The following is a 14,080-nucleotide window of genomic DNA, read 5'->3' as shown; positions in this document are numbered from 1 at the left end:
AGCACCCATCGGATGCACACCGGGAAGACTGTCTGTAGCCTAATGGTCAAGGTTGATAAAAACCCACCGCCACCAAAAGCAAAGGAGGCGCCAAAAAGACCGCTCATCAGCGTCAAACGGTGACCTTTGGATTGCAGAGGAACCAGATTGCCACGGCCGTGGCAATGGCAAAGAGACCGGAAGAGTTGGCTGGAAAAACTCTCAGCCTTCGTCGCTCTTCTTTTGAATCGTTGATAAGTGCAAATCAACTGATTAATAAATACTTCTAAGCGTATGCCAAGCGTTATAAATACAAAACGGTTAATTTGAAATGTGTTGAAAGTACGAAAAACGTATCAAAAAATGCATGTTTTTAATATAAAAAAGAGAAAAACTGAACTGAAATGTATGTTAAAATATTTTGCATTAATCATCTTTACCAACAAAAGTAATCGAATCTGTTTTATGTTAAAATGATTAAAACTATACGTTCTTAACTTTTTTTAGACAGGGTAGTTGCACAACTAATAACTATGATTGTCATCAACAATTTTAAAATCATTTTCACTTGTAATGTTAATTCATTTTGTGAGCAGAGTAATTTACCAACATTATCAAAGAATTTGCTCCCATATTGAAAAAAAGCAATTTTACTTTTGTGAATTTACTATTCCTAAAATCCGTTTAACTAGATTGCTATTATGCAGTGTTATCCTAAATTCCTGGCGAATCCACTTAAATAAAATGTCAATTTCCTTTCATTAATTCATTTATGGAAATAATAATTAAGGGCTTACTGAGAAGACTAAAACAACTAAAACAAGAAGACAAGGACGAAAGTAAAAAGAAATACAGACATAAAATAGGGGGCTTATTATTAACCCCTGGAGTGATCTCCAGTCTGTAACTTTGTCTGCCTTGGGTCACCGAAAATTGCCAACTTATACTGTCTAGCAATTAGACGATCACCGGAACTTTTGCCCTTAAATGCAAGACAGATTAGAAATGGTAGGTAAAAACGCTTTTGCCTACATCACTAAGAAGGAAATCTCTTATCTTTGACGTTCAGCCACTAAATGTTCAGTCATCTTTGTGACATTTGCGTATAAAATGAATCATGATAATGAAATAAAATTAAATAAATACTATTTCACTTATGGGTATTAATAATGTTGTTGCTTATTCCATAGATACGACTCGAGGTAGTACACCTTTATTCTACAAGTGGTTATAATTGGATATAAAAGTAGGAATATTGAGAAATTAGATTTACATTACCTACCCAGCTTTGGGATGAGCAATACACCTAGTTATAAAAATTGCTTCAATTAAAGCCATACAACAAAAATTCGATAAAATAAATCAGCCATTTGGTAATTGGTGAACTTTTCTTTACTTGTATGATAAACCATTATACTAGTTTTTTGTGAACAGTACGCAAAGAACTGGAAGCCAATAAAACTTTAAGTCAAGTCTGCAGTAAATGTAGTAAGACTAGAAGTGGATTGAAATCACCAAACCAATTCCACAAAATAAAAAAAAAAGATAAAACAGATAGTTTGCCATAGTACAAGGGTATCAAAAAAGATCCTACCTGATATTCTTCGATATTCTGTAATAGAAAATATTTTTGGTAGCGCACAACCACTTACACATGTTCACCTCACTCCGCACGTTAACTACTGATCTTTCTTTATCATCCCTTCGAGTTTATATACTAACGGCCTACATTGGCGCATGCGTATGCGCTTACCAAGTAAACTAGAAAAAATATAATTTACATTATATCTCTCATCATAAGTAGTGTAAAGTATTAATTATTTAATGGAGTACGGATCGAGCAGCGCTAGCGCGCAGTCACGTTGATGTTATTCACGAGCCAAAACTGCTTCTTTCTTACAAACCTACAAATGTTGTGAAATCGCAACAAGTACTTCTTAGTAGTTAATTTAGCATAGTTAGTTAGCAAAGTGCGATAGGACGCTTTAAAAACATGGTGCAAACAGATGGTGAAAAAAGTGACAAAATGGACCTAAACATTTACGAACTTAACCTCAAGGAATTAAAGTTCTTGAACAGCCATATTCGGAAGAGAATAGACGAAATTGTCCCAGACGGACAGCGAAGAAGAACCCGAAAATGACCCCCCGAAAACCGAAAAAGAAAAGAGAAAAAGGAACTCAAACGACGACTTTATGTTCCCCAGAAAAATGAACAGGCCTTCTACCCCTGACCAAACAAAGGACTGGACTTCCCCCAATATTTTCGACAATTTGGAATACAGCGACATCGCAATGGACCCTGAACCTCAAAACAGTAAACAAGTCGAGGACCTTACAAAACATGCTGAAATAGGTACGTCGCACAATACAAACCCAATTAAACACACCAGACAAAACGAGTTAAAAGCCGCAAAGAACACAACCCCGCTCATTCTAAGATCAACAGAAAAATGGATCGAACTTAGTAAAAAACTTCAACAAAATAAAATTAATTATGTGAAAGCCACTTCTACTAAAGAATATATTAGAATACAACCTAAAAGCGAAGATGACTTCCGCAAAATGTACAAAACAATGAAAGAAATGAACGCACAATTTTACACTTTTCAATTAAATAGTGAGAAAAACCTAAAAATAGTGATGAAAGGATTGCCAACTGAAATAACCGAAGAACAAATTACCGAAGAACTAAAGCAATTAAACTACCCCCCAATTAAAACAGTACATATGAAAGATAGTAGAAACGAACCACTGCACCTTGTCATCATCGAAATCCCAAAAATATACAAATCAATCTACATCAAAAACTTTTTCGGACTGGACATCTCAATAGAACCCCTAAATCCAAAGGAGAAACAACTCAACTATTTGGCCACGTTCAAAAACACTGCAACAATGATTATAAATGCATGAAGTGCGGAGAAGGACACAGCACCCACTTATGCGACAAAGAAAAGACCACACCCCCCAAATGTGCAAACTGCAGCGGTGAGCACTTGAGTATCTCAAAACGCTGCCCAAAAAGACCAGAACCCAGAAACAACAAATTCTCGTGAAAAGAAATAACCCCAACGGAAACACTGCCCATAAAAGAAATTGAAAAAATTGAAATTACTCAGAAGAAAAAGCAACTCAAGCACTCAAGCTCTGTAAGTTCAAAAATTGTTTACCATATTATAGGCCTACAAATTTACATTGTTCAATGCGTAATCGACTAGTGGTGGACTTGTGTTTAATTGTTTTAAGATGAGTTTTAAAAGTGGAGATGAGTTCCTATTATGTGACGAACTCACAAAACGTATTGAAAGTTTTTAACAAAAAATACAATGAGTTTGTAAAAAGAAACTGTAAAAATCTCCCAACAGAAGAAATAACCCCAAAAATGGAGTTAGCAAGGGGGAGATTGGTATACTACTACCGAATCATATTAATAAGTTTAGTACAAAGAATTGTTTTTTACTATTAGTACGTTTATATGTAAGCTTTTCTCTAATCGCACGCCAGTGAGTTTGGTACGCCAGTTTTTGAACACCTGGTATAGTTAGTTACAGCGTCTCCCAGATCTCGAACGCCACCGGAGAGATGCACATAGTTTAGACAGTTCTGAAGCTAAAATTCCTTTACAAAAAATTTCTTACTCTGCGTTTGGGAGATAGTTATCGTTCAAAAGTAGCTAATCACAAAAGGCTTATTTAAGAGTAGAAACTTGTTTGAATGTTTTTGTAAACATCTTGTTAGGCAATTTTTAGGAAATCCGTAAAACTTGAATGGAAATTGATACTGACAACACGTTTGAGAAAGTTCTCATTCTTGTAAAAAACGAATTTTTGTTGTTTTGTTCGAATTTTCTGTTAAATTTATCGTATTTAGAATGTCCGTTTTGTTTGACCTTGGTGGTTTTGTTCCACAAACATCAAATTATAATAAAAGTTTCACTCAAAAAAAAAGCATCATACATACAGCAAAAATAACTCGTCTATGTTAAGTAGAAAATTATCACTATAATATTGATTTAATTAGTAAATATATGATCTATATGAGGGGACAAATATTTTGTTGGTTGTTTATCCACAATATGTAATGTCCACAAATGTGTGGACGCCAAACCTCGGACTTTTTTAATACAAGCTTGATTAGAATATTTGGTAACAAAAATTTGATGTTTGCTTAAATCTAAACAAAATAATAAAATTGAACTAAACAAGTAATTATTAAAATCTTATTCGGAATCTAAACTTTAACAAGCATGTAGCACGATTTGTAATTATACATAAAAGATGAATTAATAAAGGTATAATATCGAAAACCAGGTTTGATCTCAGTGAGACTAACTTGACGATTCTGAATGTATTCAAATGTAAATGTGACTTCAGTTTAAGGATTATATAATAGGAAGTAAGAAAAATGTTTTAGACATGAAAATGGTTTTAATCCAAAATTAAGTTGGTCCAACTGCTATCAGGTTTCAAAATTATTGTTTTGTTGTTTTGCCAAGTTTATCCTCTATTTTGGGATACTGTTTGCCTCAATATGTCGTTTTTGACTTGTGAATTTATTCATAAACTTAAAATACCATTCCTGTTATCATAATAGTTTAATCCGTATATTTGACCTACCTGACCGACGGGAACCAATTCGACTATAATTAGAGAGGATTATTGAATTTTGGAACCAATTCGACTCGTCCCTTGTTGATTGTAAGAATTAATCTCTTGGTATAATCACGCTGGACAATTTATTCTGGTAAATTAGTAAAAAAAAATGTGTCATAATAGATTCAGTTCGACTTAAACTGTTACACTGTATTTCATAAATGTGGTATTGTCAATTAAAAACTGTTAAATGGCTAATTCAAAAATTCATCGTATTGTAGTCTAGAAATGTTAGTTAAACTCCGTGAAATTTAATAAGTTTTGTAAATCGTTATGTTTTCGTCAACGAACGTCAATTTCTCATATGTATTTTGTTAACCATTTATTTTCTTTTAATATATTAATTTTAAAGTTATTTGAGTATTATTTTTGTCTGTACGCCTCTCCTATAATTGGGTGATCTCACAAATTAAGCCTGAGGATCTTACGCTAAATAAATGGAATCGCTCTGTTGGTGGAACCGAATTCTAGTCGTGATCTGGCAGCGAGAAGATGACTCATCGTCTCGCTCCCCCCAAAGCGACTTCGACCAAGCCGAAGCCCACGCTGAAGCCCGCTGCGACTAAGCAGAAAAAATCCGGTGAGTCTGTTGCCGATTTACTTAAAAATCAAACACCAATACCTCCTCCCCAAACCTCCGCTACCGCCACTACCTTCTCCAATATGCAAAATATGCAAAACCTTTCCCGCTCTCGCTCCCCCATCAACAAAACCTTTGACAAACCCGTATCCCCAATCTCCTCTCGCGAATCCAGCATGTCTGTTTCCGAGTCAGAATACAAATATACCGTCCGAAACCTGCCCCAAAACATTGCTACCCAAAAATCCTTCTATTCTTTTTTAATCACAACAATTAACCTCAGATCAATCTTAACCCTGAAAGTCAATTATAACCGAACCGCTCTCCTAATAACTTCTGCCCCCATTACCCCAGCCATCATCAACCAATTCCGCACCGCATCCGGTGATGCCAACATAACTGTCGACCCTATTAACAAAAAGTCCCTAAATACCCCATTCCCAAAAGTCCCTACATTTTCCGTTGTTATCCGCATCGTCGAACACGACATTACCGAAGCCGACATCATAAACCAAAACCCAATCCTCAAAATTAACCGCCGCCACAGAATTATCTCCAAAAAAACCAATCGTCCCACCCCATTAATCCGCATCATCTCCGACGATAAACCCACAATAGATCACCTTTTAACCCAAGGCATCACCATCTTTTCCCGCGTTTACGATTGCGAAGTCTCCCATCCACCTCCCCCAACTCCACTGCAATGCTCCAAATGCTTCCAACTGGGCCATGGCCCCAATGATTGCCCCAACAAACCCATTTGCCCCAAATGCCCCGAATCTCATCACCCATCCAAATGCACCGTCATTACGGCCAAATGCCCTTTCTGCCAAGGCTCCCACCCTGCATGGTCCCGTCAATGTCCAGTTATCAAAGAAACCCCCATTACCGAAAATACCCCATTCGTCCCAACAAAAATCATTGACCCCCCTTCCGAGTTTGCCGACCGAGACATAGCCGAAGACCCCCGACAGCCCCCACTCTGACCCCAACCCAACCCAAACTCTCCTCCGACAAGTCATCGCTTTCTTTGCAAAAATTCTTTTCGACATTTTTCCCCTTCAGAAACCCAAAATGCAACAAATCATTGAACAAGCCTCCTTGCATTCCTTTGAAATTATCACCAAAATTTCCCACTCCGGCCACCGCATCCGCTTCTCTTTTAATTAAAAATGGCTACTAACCTTGCATGTGTTAACATTTGCGGCCTTCGCACTCTCCTAACCCCCTAACAAAAGGCGTCGCGCTTTTAATCTCTAACTCTTACGCTTCTTCACTGCATGCTCTCCCCGCTCAATTTTCTCAACTAGAAGCCGTCGCCGCAAATCTTTTTATAAATAATACTAACATACTAATAATTTCTTACTACAATTCTCCAAACCAGCCTGTTTCTCTTGACCTCTTAACCTATGCATGCCAATTCCCTAACGCTCTCATTCTTGGTGATTTTAACGCCCGACACACAGACTTTGGCGACACGCACACAAACCCTAACGGACGCATCCTAAACACCGCACTTCAAAACCTCCCAATTTGCCGCCTCTATAACACAACCCCCACATTTATTGCTCATCAAGGTTGCTCCATCCCCGATCATATTCTTGTTTCAGAACGTCTCTAGGTAATTTTTTACTTTAACTACTTCTGGATTTTCAAGCTGAAACTTACGCCAAACGATTCCTCTGAGTGCCCTGATGACCGTACACTATGAATTTTCTTGTGCAAATTGAAAATAACATTAGAAAAATAATTTTTATTTTCACTCATTTCACTTGAATCGCCATTTTTGTTGATTTTAAGGGATACAACGTTTGCCACCAGGGTGTGCATGCGTTGCGTGTGCTTATTTCTGATTGGTTGTTATTGTTTAGCTTCAACAGGTAAGAATCGCACCTGCGTGTTTGTTATGATTATAACACCTTCGGGTATTCCCAGAATGAATTTAAATGACGTATTATACCTTTTTCATTAAAAAGTAGGTGTATTTTTTCATATTTTGCAATTTGAATTTATGTCTCTGTGCTCTGATTGGCTGATTGACGGAAGTGGGGATGCGTTGTTGCATTCCCGCATTTCCCTTCACGCAATTTACCAACAACACCACTCCATTACTATTTTAGTTACTAGTGGTGAACAAGGTATTTTTTTGTGAGTGCTACGTTCTCGAGGTTAATTTACCAATCGTGGTGTATATTTCCTTTTAGTTAGCTGGGGCGCAGCCCCAGCCTCCGGCCACGAACTGTACGGCACCCTAGCTCCATAAAAAACACTATTCCACGTGTCGAGTTCCACGTTTTCGAGTTTAATTGGTCGTGGGGTATGTTTCCTTTTAGTTAACTGGGGCGAAGCCCCAGCCACGCGCAACATAGTTCCATAAAAACCACTATTCCACGTTTCGAGTTCAACATTTTCGAGTTTAATCGTCCGTGGGGTATGTTTATTTTTAGGTCGCTGGGGCGAAGCCCCAGCCTGCTGGGGCGAAGCCCCAGCCTGCGGGCTATCATCTGTAGGCGCCTTGCCTCATTTATAGTTACATTTACGGTTAATATCATTTATTAGAGTGTTAATAATTTAAAAAGTCTACGTCAAGGTCATTCAAAGTCGAATTTTTCGAAAACGGGGCATTTGCACAAACTTTCATGGTCATATCTCTGATCTAGAGGCTTTTTAAAGCAAAATGCAAAAAAAAAATTTCAAAAATCCAGAAGTAGCTAAAGTAAAAATTTACCCGTCTCTACCCCCATGTGAACCCCCGAGCCAGAATCGGAACAACCGTGACATCAGATCACCTGCCGCTCACGTCACCTTCAACGTCCCTCAGCCCCCCGCACAGCCATTCACCATCCACAAGTTTGCCCACGCAGATTGGGAAAAATTCCAAAACACCATCACCACAAATCTCCCAGAAGCCGCTCCAACCGTCATCCCCCAGGACATCAACCGACAAATTTCCGACCTAACCAACCGCGTCATTTCAGCCCGAGACGCCGCCATTCCAACAGCCATCATTCCCAAATTTCGCCCCAGCATTCCTCCCGACATTCTCGGCCTCATTCGAGAAAAACGCCGAATTTTTCAACAATTTCTTCGCACCCGTGACCCATTTCTCAAGACCCAATTCAACAGACTCAACGCCCAAATCCGGAGAGACATCAATCAACACCGCGAAAACCAATGGATCTCCACCTGCCAATCACTGGATTACAGAGACGGTAAGAAATTTTGGAACAAATTTAAAACTCACAAAACAAAATTCCCCACAAACTTCCAACCTAACCTCAAACAACCAAATATTAACTAACCCGCATGACAAAGCAAATCTTTTCGCTCACACCCTGCACGAAATTCACCAAATCCCCAACGACCCTAACTTCGACAATAACTTCTTCATACGAACAACAAACAACATTAACAATTTTTGACGACGACAACCCGACCCAAACCCACAACTCCCCTTAAATGACGACTTTCTTACCAACGAAATAACCCCGAATGAAGTCAAACTTCACATTTCCCGACTAAAAAACTCAAAAGCACCCGGACCTGACAACATCAAACCCCAACTCTTAAAACACCTCCCTGACACAGCAATTCTTTTACTAACACAAATCTACAACAACTGCTTAAACTCCCTGTACTTTCCCGCTGCATGGAAACACGCTAACACAATTATGATTCCAAAGCCTAACAAAGACCCCACTAACCCACTTTCTTACCGCCCAATTTCTTTACTAAACATTTTTGGCAAAATCTTTGAAAAAATTCTTAACAATCGACTTCGCTCCCTGCTCGAAAATAACAACCTTTTACCCCCCGAACAATTCGGTTTTCGCCCCCCACAGTAACACCTCAAATCCAGTCCTCGAACTTCACACCGACTCCTCTCGTTTTGCCAACCTTGGAAGCAGCACGGTCGCTGTCTTTTTGGACATTGAGCGTGCTTTTGACAAGGTCTGGCACGACGGACTTATCCTAAAACTCCTAAGTCTCCAAATTAACCCCCGATTTGTTCGCCTCATGGCCTCCTTTCTTACTAACCGATCCTGTAGTGTCAAAGTTCAAAACGCTTTGTCAAACCCAATCCCCATTCGCTCAGGAGTCCCCCAGGGCTCCATTCTTTCCCCCTTACTTTACATTGTATACTGCAGAGATTTTCCAATTTCAGATCACCCGAGGACAAAGACAAGACTCTTCGCCGACGACACCGCAATCTGGTTATCCCACAAATCTCCCTCAATAGCCGCCAAACGCATCCAAACCCAACTCCAACGCATCCAACAGTGGACCAACACCTGGCGCGTCAAACCCAACCCCACAAAATCCCAATCCATTACCATGTCGTACAAATGCTCCAGACGTGCCCTCTCTCAACCCATTCAACTTCTCCTCAATAATCAACAAATTCCCCATCTCAAAACCATCAAATACCTCGGAGTCACCTTCTCACACACTTGTTCTTTAGCCCCCGACATTAACGAAACCCTCAAAAAAGTCCGAAACCGCGCCAACCTTCTCTATCTCATCCGTGGCCGCCTTCACGGCTGCAGCCCCCAAACTCTTCTTTACACCTACAACTCTTTCATCCGCCCCGTCATTGAATACCGTGCCCCAATCTATGCCTCTATCCCCCTCAACCAACTTCTTCAAATCGCCTCCACCGAACGCCGAATCCTTCAAAAAATTTTCCGACTTGACCCCAGGTACCCCTGTCATCTCATTCACGCCACCACCGAAACCACCCCCCCCCTACTGCTCTTCGTCAGTCCTCCTACGATTTTCTCCCGCCAATTCCCCAACAACTCATTGACGAAACCCCACTTTCATTGCGATAACCTCCCAAACAACTTTTATTCCACCCCGACCAGATTGCCAGAACCAGGACCATCGCTCCCAAAACTCTCCACTCCCGGACTCGCCGCCCCCAGGATTTACGCCCACTTGCGACAAGCGCCCTAATTTTAGATTAGCCTAGATCAAGCCACATAATAATTAAGACACCTATTGTTAGTTAGTTTTAAGCCTATAAACTGTAATTAATTAAATATCTTAAGTAACCATTGTACTTGCTGAAAAGGCCTTAAGCCTCAGCAGCGCCAATTTCTATTGTTAATTAGACCTAAGTTTGTAAAAAAAATCATGCAGAAATAAAGAGATTTGAAAATGAAAACAGTGGAACCTGCTCGACCAAAAAAATTTGTTAAGTTAATTATTTTGTTTTTTTTTCGAGAAAACCTTTAAAAACCCGCCATAAAATGTTGGATGTTGTTAATCCGAAATACGGACGCACATAAATTCCAGTCAGCGGTCATTTTTATCTTAATCCGTTGTACGAGTTCCCCTCAAATATTTGAATAAACTAATACTTGACTGAATTTCCATCAGGAGCCATGGGGTATTAAGGGGCGTAAAGTTTCGAATTCGCTCGTACTGTCGACCTGTTGTAATACCTTCTAAAATTTTACTTAAAGAAATTAATAAACAGAAAAGTAGCTCAAAATTATTAAAGATACAACAAGGTGTAATGGTTTTGAAACAAGTACAATTGACAAAATTGTTCGCAAAGTTAAATATAAATATGGTCAAACAATGCACGTCTTTTACAAACACGCCCGAGAAAACAAATTTTATAACTTTACCTTATACTCTCTCAATCACAAAAGGTTTGAGTAGTATTTAGAAAAATCTTTACTTGCAAGTTGTTTACAACTCAGGTACAAAGTCTCAAGAGTTCTCATGAAAATCTAAATTGCATCGATGGTCATAATGACTCAAAATCTAACATGAAAGTTGCAGCGACGATCAAATCTGAGGCTCAGGTAACCTAAGTAAACTGGGTAGGACATCCCGCTGTGGAACAAGTACACAGAATGAATTCGAAGACTCATTTAAAGGGCATTGGTGACAAATTACAAAAACAATTTAATATTTTTCAACTTTTTAACGAGGAGATTCGGCTATGGATTTTACCTCAATAATCCGTTTTTGAACTTGTGAATTTATTCATACACTTAAAATACCATGTCTGTTTTCATAATACTTTAATCCGTTTATATGACCTGCCTGACCGACGGAACCAATTCGACCATCCTCGGGAACCAATTCGACTCGTCCCGTTTTTGAACTAGTATGAAAATGCTGATTATCATATTTAATCAAATTAATCAAGCTGAAAAGTTAAATAATAAAGTTTCGAACGATAATATTCAATTAAAAGACATTTTTTCCTTCAGTCTACACTAATTTATCAAACACAAAGACAAAAAGCCACCTACTATAATTATAAGTTGAAATGATCGCATGGAGTTATCGATTAATAAATACTTCTAAGCGTATGCCAAGCGTTATAATTACAAAACGGTTAATTTAACTCTAAAGAAATATATTGAAACACTTTTAAGTGCGAAAAACGTATCAAAAAACGCATGTTTTTGATATAAAAAAGAGAAAAGCTGAATTTAAATAAAAAATTAAGCTTCTTGACGCTAATTTATGTTAAAATATATTGGGTTAATAATCTTTACCAACAAAAGTAATCGAATTTGTTTTATATTAAAATGATTAAAACTATACTTTCTTAACTTTTTTTAGACAGGGCAGTTGCACAACTATTAACTATGATTGTCATCAACAATTTTAAAATCATTTTCACTTGTACTGTTAATTCATTTTGTGAGCAAAGTAATTTACCAACATTATCAAAGAATTTGCTCCCATATTGAAAAAAAGGCAATTTTACTTTTGTGAATTTACTATTCCTAAAATCCGTTTAACTAGATTGCTTTTATATAGTGTTATCCTAAATTCCTGGGAAAACCACTTAAATAAAATTTCAATTTCCTTTCATTAATTCATTTATGGAAATTCCCTAAATCTTTAAGGGGATTCTAGACAGCCTACGGTCTTTCTTACGGGGTTCTTATTGGAAACTAGAATATCGGATTAAACCTTTCAATATTTTTGAGAAATTTTAAACCCCCCCCCCATTTTTTGTGTAAAACTGGAAAGGAGAAACTGTAAAATGGGCAGTACGAATTGAAAATTTTATGATGGCATTAAATTTGGTATAACACGTTTGTGACTATGTAAAATGCTGTTTTAAATAGTAAACAGAATAATTAGATTTTGAAAAATTTCTCCTTAATGATGGTCGTTCATTGTCATAATCTCCATGTACCTACTGGCGGAAATGAGCGCTGTAATGTATCATACCCTTGATCAGGTAAAATTCGGCCTTTGCTGCAGCTTTCATAAAAGAGGTACTAATTGCTGCAACTTTCATGCACTTATCCAAAAGATACAGTTGGACTTTTAAAAAATCGGGGATTTATTAAACTGATTGTAAAAAAAATTGTTCAAAATAACTGTCCTCTACACTCAGACCTGATTGCAAAGGATTGGTTTATAGAACATCCAGAATTTGAACTTCTCCGGTGGCCTGTAAATTCCCTTGACTTAAACCTCATTGAAAATTTATAGGGGAACATGGCACGGAAAATGTTTGTAATATATGGCAACATTTCCGAAATTTTAATATTTATCAGAATTTAGTCGACAGTATGCACCGGCGAGTAACGGAGTGCACCGAATTCAATGGATACTACACTAAATATTAAATTTTATTGTATTTTATTAAGTATACTTTTAATGCGTTGTATTTTTAAATATCGAAATACTTTTTTTACATTTTATTTTAACCGATTTAAGGATTCTTGTGACAATTGGAATGCTTTAGTTTTAAAAGTGAAAAATTGATGAAATAAATTTTTCGCTAATGATTTATTAAAATCGATATTAAAGAATTATTTTATTTAAAAAAGATGTATTAATAGACACTATTAATACGCTCTTTTTTATTAAGTAACTATTTTGGGGATTTTGATGTTTTGATTATATTTTAATATAAACATTCAGTTATATTCATACAAATAAAAAAACATTGGCGACTAACATCATACACTCTAATAATCCATAATTATTTTTGGTTATTTATAATAATATTACTAATATTACAATTGTTCAAATTTAAGAATGGCACAAATACATTGTTTACGTTTGTGGAAAAGTGAATAGAAAGTATTGAAAACTTTAAAAATTGGTTAATTGGTTTCCGTCGATCAGGTAGGTCAGATAAACGGATTAAAGTATTATGATAACAGAAATGGCATTTTAAATGTATGAATAAATTCACAAGTTCAAAAACGGCATGTCGAGGTAAAATCAATAGTCGAATCCTCTCGCTAAGTTGAAAAATGTTAAAATTGTTTTTGTAATTTGTCTTCATTTGGATGCTTTAATGCAGACTGATCCAGGAATACTGAGTCTGTTGGCAACACATTTGAAAGCATTTGTGCTCGTAATTTGCAACATTGCAACCGAATTCGATTTTTCTTGACAACTATTTGACGTAGAACCCCACAAGAATGTTAAATTGTTGTTAACTAGAAACGTACTCCATTGGTATCCTTAAAAATTTATGTCCAGTGTTGCCAACAGTCTCAGTATTTGGATCAGTCTGTAGTACAAGGATGCATAGAAATTAAAATTAACGGATAATTTAGAACAAATGATGTAGAACCGATTAAGAACTAGAACTCTAGAGCCAGAACTACATTTTTTGTTTCATACTTGACACATATCTAAGTTCTCTCAAACTTTTTTCTCAGAGCACTTAGAACCCTATCTGTGAGAATTGAATCTTTAATGCCCAACGTAATCTAGAAAAAGGAAATGCAATGGCAAGCGTAAATTAGTAGGTAAACTGAGGACGGTCAGAGCAAAACGAGCTTATTTGCAGAACATTTTACGAAATTTACAGAGAACTTTGGGCTTAAAAAATAACATTCTCCTTTTTTTAAATAACCAGTTAG

The 14,080-nt window shown here is 37.2% G+C and overlaps 2 protein-coding genes across 2 annotated transcripts; both read left to right on the top strand.

Moving 5' to 3' along the window:
• The first annotated feature begins 5,125 nt into the window (after positions 1 to 5,125).
• On the top strand, positions 5,126 to 6,199 carry LOC107399155 (uncharacterized). Its single transcript, XM_064358481.1, has one exon. It carries the CDS (start codon positions 5,126 to 5,128, stop codon positions 6,197 to 6,199), a length of 1,074 nt encoding a protein of 357 aa, XP_064214551.1.
• A 634-nt stretch (positions 6,200 to 6,833) lies between these two features.
• LOC107399156 (uncharacterized) lies at positions 6,834 to 10,374 on the top strand. The gene is made up of 2 exons (XM_064358431.1): positions 6,834 to 8,425; positions 9,379 to 10,374. Exons 1-2 carry the CDS (start codon positions 7,891 to 7,893, stop codon positions 10,167 to 10,169), a joined length of 1,326 nt encoding a protein of 441 aa, XP_064214501.1. The 5' UTR covers positions 6,834 to 7,890; the 3' UTR covers positions 10,170 to 10,374.
• Positions 10,375 to 14,080: the final 3,706 nt, after the last annotated feature.

This window comes from Tribolium castaneum, chromosome 8 (assembly GCF_031307605.1).
Source record: "Tribolium castaneum strain GA2 chromosome 8, icTriCast1.1, whole genome shotgun sequence".
Taxonomy (NCBI): domain Eukaryota; kingdom Metazoa; phylum Arthropoda; class Insecta; order Coleoptera; family Tenebrionidae; genus Tribolium; species Tribolium castaneum.
The sequence above is the reverse complement of the archived record's forward strand: the minus strand, read 5'-3'. Positions and strand labels throughout refer to the sequence as shown.